A 15211-nucleotide genomic window follows, 5' to 3' on the forward strand; every position below is an offset into this window, starting at 1 on the left:
GAGGGAGGGCCGAGGGTGTCGGGCTGCCGAGCACCGCCGGCTGGGCTCCCTGCGGCTCCCTCTCGGCGGTTCTGTGGCTGCCGGGGACCTGTACTTCCCTCCCCGCAGGCCCGGGGGCCGGGGGTGAGCGCCCGGCTGCCGTCCTGCACGGAGGCCGCAGTGGCACCACTCAGAGGTGTTTGTACCTCACTTCGTCTGTACCTTGGGGGTTTGTAACAAATTTTCCCCGGGCAAAAAGCTTCCCAAAGGCATAAAATTGCTGTCACTGCTCTGGTCAAGTATCACAACCCATGCTCACCACAGAGGAGAGAAACCGCCATGGCCATGCCCAGGGAAGCAGCGCAGTGGGATAAATCGGGAGGGTGAGCTCACCCGTCACCATCACTTCCATCTCCTGACAGAAATACTCCAGGGAAGTCCCGACGGAGCGGGGAAAAGGTCCGCAGCCCCGGCCGGTGACAGGAGCAGAGAGGCGGGGGAGGACCACACAATGGTGGGAAGTGTGAGTCAGCGTCCCACGCTGGGCCACCATTGTGGCGCTTTGGGCAGCGTGAGGAGGAGAGGAAACGCCATGACCCTTCACAATGTACACCTGCATATTTATATATCAAAAAAGGGACCAGAAATAGCCGATGCTGACCCTCTGAGAATGTGATGGAGGACAACTCTTCACTATGCAGGCCGGTTGCAGAGAAGTCAGCACTTGGATTTCTCTACAGAAAAACACAAGTCCTCTCAGCGCCTCTTGGCAGCTCCTGCTGCTTCTCCAGAGTATATTTAATATTGGTTTTATATGAAATGTGGTATTACATATTCTGGAGAAGTGACGACTGCCAGAGCACTAAAGGAGGTTCCAGGATGTCTGGCAGGTGGGACCAGACCGTGCCGGGACGGGAGGTGGCGCGTGGTCTTGGCTGCACGTCCCACCTAGAGCTGCTGCAGCTGAAATCCCCTCAGCCACTGCTGAGCCCCAGAGGGTGACTCAAGGGGCAGATCTGGCCACCAGGCATGCACTCCCCAGGGCTTGATTTAACCCTTCCCCAGAAATGACTTTTGCTTGAAATACTTTATAAAGCTGGCAATTTGGAGAAAGATCTGTACTGAGCCTGCCTGCAGCTTCCTACCCTGCCTGCCCATGGTTACAGCTCAGAGTTGTTCTCGGCCGTCTTTGCATGAACTGTCACTATGAAAGCAAGCTGGGAGAGCAGCCAGAAGAGGGAAAAGTGAATGGGGGGGGGGGGTGTACGAAAGGGAAAAAGCCACATCCACGGTGACATAAACAGCCACCAGAGAAAGCTATTTTATTGACTTTTCAGTCAGCCCATTGTCCTGTGGTGAAAGTCCCAGCGGCCTCAGAGCAGAGATGTTCATCTGTGTCCATGTGCATCTGCGTCTCAATGAGCAGGAAATGATAACAGCAGCGCTGAAATAATCTCCTCCACGTGGCCCCTCGAGGTGTGGGTCCAGCTCCTGCATGGGATCCACAAGAGCCTGGTAGCTCCACGAGCTGGGCCTGTCCTGGGAGGTCCCTCTCCTGCCCCATGGGAGAAGCCCAGCCTCTGGAGGTGCCCAGGACCTGCAGGGAGGTTGGTGTTTGGGAGCCCTGGTCCACCCATACCGGCTATGAGTTACCAGCACCCAGCTAGGGGATCTCCTTGTGGAGACACTTTGGCGGGACAGAGGCATTTGCTAATTAACTCTGGGGCAGAAGCAGCAATTTTTAGCATGGATTCTTCAGCTGACGAAGTAATAACGGCCACACGATGGCATTGCCTGCTGCAGCAAGAGGCAGAGGCCATTCCAGCTCAGGAAACTCTGCAGGAGCCTTCCCCCGGAGCAGAGCACGGAGTGAGCAACTTGGGGTGAGCGGGACCCTTTCAAAGAGCAGGAAAGGTCGCGTGTCCCTTCCTTGTGGCCCCTGTCACCTTCGGGCTGGCTGGGTCAGTGAGGGGCCCTGCTGCGGGCCAGGAGCTGGGGACACTTTGGCTGGGTTTTTTTCTTTATCAGCCATCCGGTGAGTGCCCAGGGGAAGTGGCACATCCTTTGCTGACGGGGGTCTTTCCTCTCCGCGGATGCCTGTTGGTGGTGGCCAGGGGGACTCACGGAGGCCAGCTGCACCACTGCCCTGCACCGCACCCAGAGGGAGCCTTTGCTCTAGCACTTGCCGGTGCTCCTCCATCCCCTCTGTCACAGCTCTGTGGGACCTTGGGGGGGTCTTGCTGCCTGCAGTCGGGCTGTTCCCTAAATTTCACCCTGCTGGCCTTTCACCCTGCTAGCCTGGAGTGGGTGAACCTGTGGTACTCTGGAGGTGTGGGCCAGGGCTGGACATGGAGGATGCCCACAGGAAGGTCTCTGGGTTGCGGTCCAGCTCAGCAAGAAGGGGCACAGACATGTCACATCTTGCAGCAGATGGTTTGTTTTGTTTTGGTACACAGGTGTGAGCAGGACTGCCTTCAGTCACAAGCCCTGGTTTGAGATTGGCTCTGTCCTGGGGGGGGGGGGGGGGGTGTTCCCCAAATAGCATTTTGAATCATGCCTCATCTGTGTTTTCTTCAATTCTCCCCTGCTGCCTCCTCAGGTCGATCTGAGGAATCATGGCCCAGGGCAGGAATCTCCATCCTTACCCCTTTTTTAACTATCCCCAGACAACACTGAAATGCTAATGGGCCAGCATCTGTAGCCTGTTGCTCTGTTAGGAGGTGAAACAGCTGCATGGACCTTAAATATACACCCCACAGCCACCACAGCCAATTGGGACCCCAAGGAGCTCTTGCATCAGGTGGTGGGGCAGGTGTGATGCTCCCAGAAATAAAGTTTGGCTAAGGCAAAAACTTGTTTCCCTGGGATCAAGCTGGTGAGGAAGCAGATCACTAGTGGGGTTATAGCTAAAACCTGCCGGGAATGTGGAGGCTCTGGGCAAAAGCAGAGGAGAAGGAGACACCCTGTTCTTACAACATGGCCTGCAGAAAAGCTGGGGTGGGAGAGGGAAGGCGTCTGGTGACTCCCTGGTCTCTCAGTTGAGCCAGCAAGGCTTGAAAAGGGTTAAGAATCTGGGCAGGAAAACTTGTGTCTGAGTTTGTTTCCCTGCCCAGCCTGTGTGTTTATTGTGCTTGTTCATGTAAAGACTTGCTGGGTGTTGGAAGCCCTGCAGGCTCCTGGGGCTGTTTGCTGCTGCTCCTATGTGTCCCTGGGCACTGGCATGGAGCTCGGCACATGCCTGTGGCTGAGGCTTGGCAGAAAGACCTGCTTGAATGAGTGGGGTAACAGCTCTGGTCTGGAGGGCTGTGATGTCCCATTTCTATAAGAGATCGTCAGGGATCTGAAAGCTTGTGGGACAGGAGGGCTCAGCTCGTACCAGGGGCTGCCAATGGCCCCAGCATGGTCACATCTAGCAGGTCATAGCACTGCATGTGGCAGCTCCCTTTGCCCTTTGGGGCTGGCTGGCAGATGCCACCGGCTCTCATGGAGACAGCGTTGGGGGTCAGCCCCAGCAGCACCGCTGGAGAGAGGTTTTCTGGATCTTTCCTTCACCCACCATCATGATTTAATGGTAAGCCTGTCAAATTGGTCCCGCAGACGTTGTTGGAAGGCACACAGCCTTCTCCTGCCCTAAGGAGATGAGAAGAGGTCAACTGTTCTGAGAAGGCAATAAAAACAGATCTGCTTCTGGTAAACTCCTTTCTTGGAGACTGGCAGCATTTGTGTGTGAACATTTTGGATGGAGAAGTGGGTAGTGGGGATGTGGAGAGGTGATGATTGGGCTGGCCCATGCATGCTGTTGGATGGGGCTGAAGGGCTGGGTCTGCAGCAGGCAGGATTTCCCTGTGCCCCTGAGCAAAGGGCTGGGGGCCAGGACCTGGCCATTCCTGCCAGGAGAAGGACCCCCCTCAGGACAGGGGGGTTGCTGGCACATGTGCTTTCTGCTCCTGCTGCCATGGGAGGGAGGGAGGGATGGAGGGAGTCACTGGGGCTGCTGCAGAGGTGCATGCCTCATCCTTTTCCTCAGCCAGGGAAGCAGGCACTAGCCTGGCCCTGGGTTCTGGCAGAGGTAAAATAGCAGAGCCGTGGCACTTGTCCTGCTCCCCACCTTCTGCCTGTTCCCACAGTGGCTGTGGTAGGACCTTTTTCCAGGGTGCGAAGGAGGGGAGACCCCCCTGTACCGCCCTGGAGTGAGGCACAGCACAGCCACTTGTATGCCAAGGGAAAGCCTGGCAGCCCCTCCTGCGGCAGCTGTGGTCCCCTGTGGCTCATGGAGATTTCTGTCATGCCCATCCTGACCAGACCTGCTGCCGCTCTCCCCTCTCTTTCCTGCAGTGGTGAGAGACCGCCCTTTCGGGGATCATCTGGCAGTCCTTCATCATGCCAGCTTGGTGGAAATGTTGCCTTCAGGGTCTGCAGCTATGCAGAAGGATGGCAACATCAGGACATCTCTCCAGCTCCGTAGGCACTTAGCAGGGGCCCAATGTGCTCAGGCAAGCCCATTCCGGCAGAGTCCCAGCATGTTCCTTCCCCTTATCTGCAAAGCTGCCCAAATTTCATCTGTGCCATCCAGGCACATCTCCCCAGAAGAGCCCCAGGGGACACCCTGTCCTAGGGAAGAGCTTGTGCGTGGTGGCTGCCTTGCTCTGCAAGGAGCAAGTGACTCTCCTCTGTTTAGGAAGAGCTTAACTGTGTTGCAGACTAAACAGTTCTGTGTTTGTTGCCGTCCTTGGCAGTCTCCATGGGACAGTCGCAGAATGAGTTGTCCTCAGTTCTGGCTGCTCTGGCTACCAAGGAGAGGCACCAACTCCCACTGCAGTATGCAACTTTCTGTGTAATGTCCCACTGGGATCAGCCATCAGCTTACAGCTCAAATGTAATGCTGCCAGGGGAAAAGCCACATCCCGCAGCCTGGCTGACATGGGATGCTGACCAGTAGCTGTGGGCTGCCTCACTATGGAAAAAACCAGAGCATCAGCATTTTGCACTGTGTGCTGGACCCCAAGTATTACTCACAAAGAAGGAGGAAGCTATTGTGTTCAGAGAAGTGAAAGTTTATGTGATGTTCTCTGCTATTTTTGAAAATGTTTTCTATGTAAAACAGTTTCTCAAAAACACAAGCCCCACACTGGTCGATATTTACCAAATAGGAGTTGTTCCATCCCCTGTGGAGATGCTGGCTGCAGACAGCCCCAGACATCTGCTCCTCATTTCCTGCGTTTTTCTTTAATGTGAGAAAATTCAAAGTCGTGCAGTGCCAAACAGATTTTTCTGGATCCCTTGTCATTTAATTCTCTCCCTTACTACACTAATGGCTCAAGAGCTCTACATTAAGCATATGCTGAGGGCATGTCCAAAATTGAGAGGCCACCATTAGCTCTAAGAAACCATCTCCTGAGTCTGGCACTGGTTGCCTTGGCTGGGAGAGAGGAGGTGGTTGAGTCAGTTCTGGACTGCTCTGGGCCATACCACCCAATGCCATGCTGTTGGAAAAGCATTGCGGTTTCTCCAGATTGAAGTCTGGGAATCTGATCCCACATGTCAGGGACTGGCTGCACACACTGGCCTCATCTGCAGTACATGCACCATCAGTCTCCCATGTCCTGGCTCACAGACCTTGCTGCATGTGCACTCCTCAAGAGAAACTGGAGGACCCCAGTTCTGGTGAGTGTGGAAGCTCCGCTGCAATGGTGGTGCTTTAGCTCCCTTGAGTCTAATGCTCTTGGGCTGCAGTAAAGGGGGATTGTATGAGAGCGGTGGCTGAGCTGCCAACCCCGCTGAGGAGAGATGGGTGTAGTGCAAGGATGAGCTGCCACAAGGCAGCTCGGAGCTAGGGCTGTTAGCAGGGGAAAGAGAATCTCATCACACATCTGGAGTTGGAGTCCTGGGTCAGCCTGTCTCCTTTGCAGCATCAAGACCGGCTGGGTCTTCTCAAAAGCTAAGTGTTCTGGCTGCCTCTTTCCAGCAGGCCTCTGGGACGGAGATCATGGACAACATTGTGGACAGCAAAGGATGCTGATCTGCTAATATCTGCTACCAGAGGTTCTGGGCTTCCCTGCTCCAGGAGGACCAACTCCTGAGGTCTTGGGAGCTCCTGAACAGACCATGCAGTGGAACTCATCAGCATTCTCTTTGGATCAGCTCTGGCATCTCTTTCTTCAGGTCACATACAGCCTCCTAGGTCTCACTGACTTTTCCTTTTTCTCCAGTCACCACCTGATTTCCAGGAAGACAAACCTACTGTAACAAACAGTGCATAGTCCTTCTTGCACAAAGAACCAAGAATAGCCACACAGCATAAATTTTCAGCATGGAAACACCCTGTTGGAGATGGGCCATGTTCTGGGACCATTTTCTGTTTGTTTAGGACACAGCCCTTGTTCTCTTTGCATATTGTTTTGCATATTGCCTTTGCAGGGTCAAGTTGCTTTTAGCCTTAAAGAGCAGTTCTCCCGGCATTAGTCATACATTCCTTCTACCTGCGAGGACCTTGACCCTGTGCACAGCTTGGATGCCTGCCTGTGAACAGCCCTGGCAAAGCTGCAGTGGGTGGGAAATACTGGAGCTGCTTTCATGTCTCTCATGGGGCAGAGGTACCTTTGGTCCGTGGTATCTGTGGTTTGGAGTAATAAGCCAAGCTTCTGGCTAATGGTTGCCAGTGAACAACCAAAGGTTAGGGGTATGGCATCAGATCAGGCTTCTGAGCATGCCTTGTGCTGTCACCAACATCCAGTTCACACCAGACCTTGTTCTCCTTTTCTCCACAGCAGAGCCAGTGTTTAAGTAGCAGGACATCCATCCTTATATGAAACTGTCCTTAGAGCAGAGTGCAAACTGGAGCCAGAGAGCCCAGACTCCAGCCTCGACACTGAACTGTCTGGCATGAGCCACTGAGTCCTTTTGTGGGTACTGAGAATCAAACCTGGAGCTGTGTTAGGTGGCCCAGAGGATACAGTGCACAGTGGCCCAGCCCCAACAGTCCACAGTGCCCTGTGCGTGGTCTCTCTGCCCACACTTGATAGCAGGTGCACAGACGTACATTTGCTCATGGTTTTTTCCTTGTCCATGTTTCAGATCAGCCTAAGCTCCTTCCTCATTCATGCTGCAGTTAAAGTTATATGGGGGAAAATACTAACCTTCTTCCTACTACATACTGCTTTTCTTTAGTGCTATACCACCGCTTCAGAGAGCCTTTGGGTGCTAAGGGCAACCTCAAGAAGCCTCCTTCCAGTCCTCCTAAGGAAGACTAGGGAAGGGCTGTGATTAGCTACCCCAGCTCATGGCCTTCACTGGAAGGATATGATTTTCACAGTTGGCTTTCTTCCTCCTCAGTCTTGGTCTGCTTGGTTTCATTTTCATACATTTTCTTAAGCCAGTCTGTGTTCCCTTGTTCCCAGTTACTCAGTTTTTCTGCTCTTTTTTTTTCCTTGAAAGCTGTCTGTCCCTGACTCGGAGAGTTGCACACTCCATTACTTGGGTGCTGTGATTCATGCTTATGGACTGGGGTTGCTGGTGTCTGCCCTTATCCACATCACGATTTAATCTACAGTCCCAGGCTCATGCTGAATAACTACTTGCTATTCCTAGAAACTGAAGCAAAACTAAATCAAATTAAGACAACAGCAATTGCCTAGACAATTTGTATTGTAACTAAAGAAGCTGAAATCAGCTGAAGCCAAGACAAGCCCAGATCCTGAGATCCTTCACTGTCAGATCAATACAACACCTATGGTTTATTGCTAGTTACAGTAGAAATATCTCCTGGGCTACAGCAGGTCCTTTGACTTTGGGTTTTTCAATGCTGCAAGACCTAAAAGAAGTACAGTAAGAGGCTAGCACTGCATGCTGGAGAGGCAGATGTGCAATGGGACTGGGAGGGTGGTATAGGAAGTGGATTGGGAGCGATGAGGCCACTTTTCTGTCAGCTGCAGCCCAGGTTTGTCACCACTCATTGGAGCTGCCCACTGCCATCGGAGCTGATTGCTGTGCCTGTGTCCCACTTTTGGTGGGAACTGCAGGGCTTGCTGGTGGCTTAAACCCACACCATTGCTGGCACTTGAAGGCTTGCCGTGTCCCATGGAGCCGCTCTGAGGCTGCAGCTGCCCTCCACCCTCCTGCTGCGGGATTTCCTTGTGCAGATGCCACCTCCAAATTCAGCTGCCGAGCTCACTGGGAGAAAAGGGAGGTATCCAAAAGTATCCTGGAGGAGTCCCCTACCATGTAAAACACCACCAGCCCAGCCTGCAGAGGAAAAGCAGCTGCATTACCCTGCCAAAGTGCTGTTTGTGCCTTAAAACAACAACGCCTGTGGCAAGTCATACCTTTAGCAAACAAAGCACTTGCCCTCCCGCTTTATGTGCATGCTGGAGCCCTTCCTCAGTTTTATCCACCGTGGGCAGTTACCCCTTTGCAGAAGAAGCAGAACCTGTTTCTTCAGTGGCGATGTGAGCATGTGTGGGCTGTGCCATCACTTCCAGCAGCAAAAGTGCGTGGGGGCCTCAGGCAATGCCAGTTCCTGGAATAAAGGTTTCCTGTAAGGCTCTGCTGAGCCTGAGAAAACACCGTTTGGGGAAGGGGCCAGAAAACGTCCCAACAGATGCAGCATGTTCTGTTCTGGCTGGATCAAACAGACTATTTCAAGGTCTTAATTTTTATTTTATTTCTTTGAAATGGGTTTTATCTTCTAGTACAATATAAGCAAAGGCTGAAATTACAGGCTGGGAGTTTCACCAAATGTTTTCAAAATGCATCATATGGAAACCTGGGGATTTTCACTCTTTAGGAATAAAATCCTAACTGGAACTGTTGGAATTTCCCACAGCACAGAGAAGCCAGGTTTCCACCAGCCCTAAGATGACTCTGGGGAAAAAAAAAAATTCAAAGGCAGCCACGCTGTCTCAGACTTGATCTTATCTTCATCTTTCAGTGAGGGATTTGGCAGGGGGAAATTGTTATGTATTATTCTGGGATCTGAGATGAAAGAGAAAGTAAAGGTGCAGGATGTGACTGCCATGTTGGTATGTCTGCTTCAGACCTGGCTTTGTGCTGGTGCTGGGAAGCCCCCAAGCTGCTGTCAGCATCAGCAAGACCCCGATAGCTGAGACCCTGCTGTATACCGAATGCCAGGGATGTAGTAACAAGCACACACTGCAGACGGCAGGCTCAGGGAACAAGGAGCTGCTGGGGAAGTCACTGGGTCCCCGCTCTCCCCTTGCTTTGGTGGTGCTCCTAAGAGGCAGCCTGGCCTAAGCTCACCAGTTTAGCTGATGAACTTGTGATCCTGATTAGCAAATGCTGCCTCTTTTGGCCTAACAACCAGCGCTACTGTCATAAGATGGCTGCCAAAAAGGGAGTAGCTGCTTTTGCATTCGGGGTAAATAATAAGCTTAATGTGCATCAGTGAGCTGTAGGTTGGAGGTTGGGAGAGCTTCACAAGCCTAAGGACAGTGGTGCCTTAGCACAGGCTGTCTGGCCAAGAGACACATCGGTGGGAAAGGAAGATGGAGCAGCTGACTCCTGAAAGTCCCTGCCTGAATAATTTGCCAAGGAGGCTTGAGCTGCTCTGCGTGTGCTAAGAAAAGCTGATATAAGTGCAGCTGGGGAATTCCAGGACTTGTCTAGCTCCGGAGCAGGCGGTATTCCCTCCCCTGTCCCGCTTTTCCCTCCGCCTCCTGTCGTCACCCTGAGACGCATGCGGGGGAGCTGAAAAACAGAAACATCCCGTCTCTGGGATTCATAGTCCTGGAATGAGCTGCAGCAGCTGTGCTGCTCCAGAGGATGGAATAAGCAGTCGGGAGCGGAAAATACTGCCTGTAATCATTCTCTGCGTGCCCTTCCTACTGCCGACCACTGGAACATGAAGGCTGTTTCTCTCCAGGTCCTGTTTGTGCTGAGGGTCTTGTGCCTGGCAACCCTGGCTGGAGGTGAGCCACAGCTCCATTTGCCACCCCCTGCATCCCCAGTGGAGCAGACAGGTTCACGAGGGGCTGGTGTAGTGTGTGTGTGTGTGGGAAGGCAGTGTTGGACTGGGTTACGGGCACGAAGGGACTTTCGTGGGCTGTGGGAGATCTTGTAGCAGGATTAGGCTTGGTTTGGGAAGGGGCAGGGGGAGCCTACAGTGGCAATCCTGTCAGCAGGGGAGTCTGAGCAGCCCCGTGATGGCTTTTGTCACTCCTGAGGGTAGGTGGTCAGTGTCAGAGAGACTTTCTGATCATCCGTATTATAAAAGAAGTGTAATGCACTTTTCCCCTTTTTTCATGTCCCCCCAGGGACATGCCATGGGGGCAGACCACAGCCTGTCTAAGGATGGATGTCTGTCTGCACAGGCTCCCTGTCCTGAGGATGCCGGTGCTCACATCACTGTGAGGCAGAGGGGTGCTGTCACCTGCAGCTTCAGTGCCTGTGCAGAGTGTGTGTGTGTGCGCGCGTGCGTGCACAGAGTGTGGGTGTGCACGCACAGGTAGAAAACGCTCTCCTGTTCACTGGATAAAGATTTTGCGTGCTCCAGGGTGGTGCTGAGCCGGGCCAGAGGACTGTGTGCACCTCTCCCTGGGCTGGTCTCGGTTTAAGTTGCCTATGGCACAGATCAGTGAGGCAGCAATTAAGCAGGGTGGGTTGCCAGGCTAGCAGCCAGCTTCTTAGCAGTGCAGGCAAAGGTGGACTTCACCCGGGACAAAGGGATGATCTATTCCCACCATGGGAAGGGAGAGCCCTTAAGACTGTGCCTTGCTGCCACCACATGGGAGGAGTGAGGACAGCAAGAAGGGCAGCTGGGGATGGAGCTTCTTACTCTCCTCACACCTCCAGGCAGGTTCTGCAGGGCTGGCCTGAGTAAAGTGGGCAATGGGGATGCCTGCCAGCTTACCCTGACCTGGGAACCTGCTGCCTGCTTCAGCACTGCCTGGCTCTGCTCACCTGTGGCCAAGCATCCATCTGCTCTAAAATGATGAAATCAGGCTGGCTCTGCAAAAAGAAAGGCTGTTGGTGCTCCCTGGCCAGGGTCTCTTGAGGAACCATGCTGAAAAGCAGGTACCGATGGCTCCCAGGAGCAGTGCTTCTGAGGAGTGGTGGTCCCAGGTGGATAAACACCCAGATCCCAGGTGTCCCTGAGGTCCCTTTGGCAAAGATTCAGATGCAGCTCGGAGAAGTGGGTTGCTCGGAGAAGAGGGGAACCACCAGGGCTGGCTCCGTGTTCCCTGTGACACCACTCTCTCCTTGGAAGGTGCTTTCCAAGCTCCTCCACTCTGGGAAAAACACACCAGGAGTTCAGCTCATTGCAAACCATTTGCATTGGTGCCAATAACTGGAAAATCAGGTGATGGTTATCAGAGGAGGAGGGCCTTTGGGAGCAGTCCCTACTGGCTCCCTGCCACGCACCTCCCCACCTGTTCACAGGGATGGATCTGTCCCTCTTGTTGCTGTGCCTGTTTTGTTGAACAGTGGTCCTGAAAGTGGAGGACACCAGCAGTATGTCCTGTGGCTAATGAGAGTTAATTGGGAAGTTGGTCGCCCCTGAGCGGGTAATTCTTGATCCTAAAGTGCCACAGAAGACATTATTGTCTGAACAAAGTGTTTTGCTTTATCATTACAGACACCTAGAGATTGAAATGTGCTTCTGTAGAGGGGCCACAGGATTGTTTGCTTGGGATTTCTTCGCAATCATGGGTTTCCCCAGTAAATGGATCAAAAGAACTGAGGGTGCTCCTGTAGCGATGCTCATTCTTGCACTCGGTGGCTGGATCATTCCCAAATGAACTGCATCAAATTCACGAAACTCATTTGGGAATCTGAGACAACACTTTGTAGAGACTGCATGATCTAAACCAGACTCCAGCTCCTTTCTTCACAAGGGTCCTCAGATAAATCAGGGCTTGTTTTTCCTAGGTCTTGCCCCCTGGGATGTCAGAAACAAATTGCCAGGCTGCATTGTGCAACCTCCCCTCACAAACGCCTGTTTTGGAGGCTGGGGGTAGGTGCAGGAATGAAGGGTCCCCAGTGGTGTGACTGGCTTTGCCCTTTGAAGGGGTCAGGTGGGGGTTTATTTTTACACTTTGCAAAATGAAAACCATATTTTCTGGTGGAGATGGAAAAGAGATGTTTAGTGAGAAACTGTGTTGCGAAGCTGGGCTGCTGAGATATCTATGGGAGCAATGTGTCATTCACCAAAAGGTTCTTTCTCCGTACCCTTTCTGTGAGTCCAAGTGGCATTCAGAGACCACATATCAGGAAACAGAGAGGTAGGATGCTCACCTGGAGGGGAACTCCCACAGGAGGAAGAGATATGATTGATCCAGATAAGGAGAGGACAGGCATCCTGCCCTCTGATCTGCACTGCCCGCACCAAGAGGCCGTTGGTGACGGTTGCAGCAGGTCTTTTGGTGATGAAGAAATGTGTCTTCCCAGCACTGTGCTGAGAGCAGTCCTCCTGTGACCCAAAGGGGAGAGGACTTGCAGGTCCAGGTGCTTGCACAAAGGACCTCCAGCCAGTGCTTGCACATCCTATAAGGCAACCTGCAACAGTGTTCCAAGAGCCCTGCAATTTTCACAGTGCTTGTTTTGCAGGTTTGGTTTTGGTTTTTTTTTTTTTTTTTTTCACCTGTTTGGGCGATACAAACAATTGTGGCCCTGACAGGATTTGTCTTCATCTTATTTTAGCAGGGATTGGAAACTTCCATGGCAAGCTTTGGACTCGTTCTCCCCAGAGAAGGAGAAAAAGAAAAAGTGCTGTTTTTTATAGTACCTAATAGAAAGCTAACATTTAATATATTGAAAACTTTATTTCAGGGCAACCCAAAGCACATCTGAAGTGTTCAACAGAGTGCAGCCATTTTACATCTGGGATAGCAGCAAAGCGGATAAGGAGCTACCGCAGGACTGAACCCCGCTGCACCAAACAAGCCATCATGTAAGCACTGCCCCACCACCTGCCTCCCTTGCTGTACGCCTTCCAACACCAATTAGGCATTATCCTGTCAGCAAATGCCCTTGCTTTGGAGCAAGGAGCAATCTGGAAACACAGTGAACACTGGTATTTATTTGAAAGGTGGGTGGGGGTTTTCCTCTGTTTAAAGACCAACAGCCTCCAAGTGAGATTAGGGGCTCAGAGAGTGAGACAGGGATAAAGGGATGGGGAAAGGGACTGACAGACATACATGCTGGCAGAACGGGGCAGTGGAAGCATGCAGGGTGAGAGCTCACATGTTTCTGTGGAAGGAAATTCAGACTCATGAGCTTGACTGGATAAGAAAAACTGTGTTTTTCCCCCCAGAGTAATTGTTGGTTTTGACTTACCCTGGAGGTGAGGCACTATCGAGACCACTTTACTGCAGCCCAGGAGGTTGCTCCAAAGTAAACGTGTTGGGCTGACCCTGGAAAGTGTCATCTCACTCAGTAAATCAGAGGGTTTTGTCTTCATGGATGCTTGCCCCAGGCAGCTGGTGCCTGCAAAGCTCCCTGCTCTGAGCACTGGAGGTAAACACTGCATCCAAACATCAGGACAATGCTTCCAAAAGAGAAAAACTTCCTAAGGGGAAACCCTTCACCTATAAGTCATGTTCAGATCTCAGAGGCACCTTACCTTCCTGAAATAAATACTCTGTCCAACACAGTGGTGTTTACTATGGGCTTGGGAGAATCAGTGTTGCTGTCTGCATGCCTTCCCTATCACGGTGATCATTTAAACCAGTGTTTTCTTTATCCAGTAAGTGATCCCTTTTTTTTTTTTCAGACTTATTACTCTGAAGTCTGTGGAGATTTGTACAGATCCAGAGGCAGAGTGGGTGAAGAAGATTGTAGAGAAACTGGACCAGAAAAAGGCTGCAGCCTCCCCACTTCCACGTGATGCCGCCTCAGCAGCGGTGCTGGCAGAGCCCAGCCATGTTGGTCTTACAGTAACAGCTCCATCTCAAGCGACTGCTCCAACTAGTTTCTTCCAAGGGAGTGGCACAACAGTTTTGGAGAGAATACATGTTCCTGCTGCCAGGACAGAGGTGTCCAGAAAGTCCTCACCAGCCATGCAGGACACCACCCAGGTCCTTGCAGGATCATCCCCCATGATATGGGAAGTTGCTGCCCACTCTGAAGTCACTCTAGAAGCAAACAGAGACTCCTTAAAATCTCCTGCACCTTCAACAACTTTTGCAGCAGGCATGGTCTCCAGCCAGCCCACCCCATATCCCACAGCTCTTGTGCATGGCTTTGAAAATGCCATAGGATCTACAGAAGAACCTGTAGGACATACTGTAAATGCTATGGCTGATGTTCGAGATGCAACTTCTCCTAGCTCAAATTCAGACCCCATGGTCATTACTAAAGGATCAGACCATCCTATACTTTCTACAGATGAATCCCTGGACCCTACAAGTACAAGAGCCAATGCACCAGACACTGCTTCTAGCAGCTTTAGTTCAGATGTCCCCTCCATCCTGGACAGCAGGGAGATCACCACAGTCCCAGCCGCACCAGTTCCACCAGAGACTACTTCAGTTTCTACTCTAAACCCCACAATTGCCACAGACAAAGGTCCTTCTGTCCATATCAACAAGGTTGTCAGTTCCTCTGCAGATGCTTTTGGTACCAGAACATTTGATTATTCATTGCCTGTAGGAAAGCAAGATCCTTCAGATACATTAGTTTTTACTAGTCAAGCATTCTCAAGCCAAGCCAGAGTGCAGATGACTACAGAAAGACCAAAAGATCTGCCTCTTCCCAGCTTCTTGTCAAGATCTCAAATGCACTTTGTCTTCCCAGTTTCTGTGGTAGGTGGTCTGATGGCTTGCAGTGTTGCTGTTGTATGGCTATATCTAAAATTTGGAGTCAAAACAGAAAAAATGTCAGGAGAAATGGTACAGGGCTTGCTTTACCAGAAGGAGGGACATCAAAACAATGTCTATCCAATGGAAGTAATCTGAATGTGTTGTGGCGTGGACATTTTTGACCTAAGCTATATGTATATGCGTTCAAAAAAACGGGTAGACATGGCACTCTGGGACATGGTTTAGTCTAGTCTACCCTTGATTGGTTTAGTGTGGACTTGGTAGTGTAGGTTAATGGTTGGACTGGATGACCTTAAAGGTCTTTTCCAACCTAAACGATTCTATGATTCTATGATTCTATATTGGTGCAGGAAAGCTAAGTTTATGCTGAACTGGTGACCAGTATGAAGCAAGGCAGGGAAAAAAATACCAGAGTTTTTTTTTCAGAGCAGAATGTCCAAAATTATATCTAAGTCATC

The 15211-nt window shown here is 51.6% G+C and overlaps 2 protein-coding genes across 4 annotated transcripts in view; both read left to right on the forward strand.

Moving 5' to 3' along the window:
* The window catches only part of RSPRY1 (ring finger and SPRY domain containing 1), a 281438-nt gene that overhangs the window by 59290 nt on the left and 206937 nt on the right, over window positions 1-15211 (forward strand). The window lies entirely within an intron of this gene.
* Window positions 9836-14888, forward strand: LOC104036065 (uncharacterized). The gene is made up of 3 exons (XM_009489547.1): window positions 9836-9902; window positions 12763-12883; window positions 13706-14888. The coding sequence occupies exons 1-3, from the start codon at window positions 9836-9838 to the stop codon at window positions 14886-14888; spliced, it is 1371 nt and encodes a 456-aa protein (XP_009487822.1).

The sequence above is a fragment of the Pelecanus crispus genome, chromosome 8 (assembly GCF_030463565.1).
Source record: "Pelecanus crispus isolate bPelCri1 chromosome 8, bPelCri1.pri, whole genome shotgun sequence".
In the NCBI taxonomy this organism is placed as follows: domain Eukaryota; kingdom Metazoa; phylum Chordata; class Aves; order Pelecaniformes; family Pelecanidae; genus Pelecanus; species Pelecanus crispus.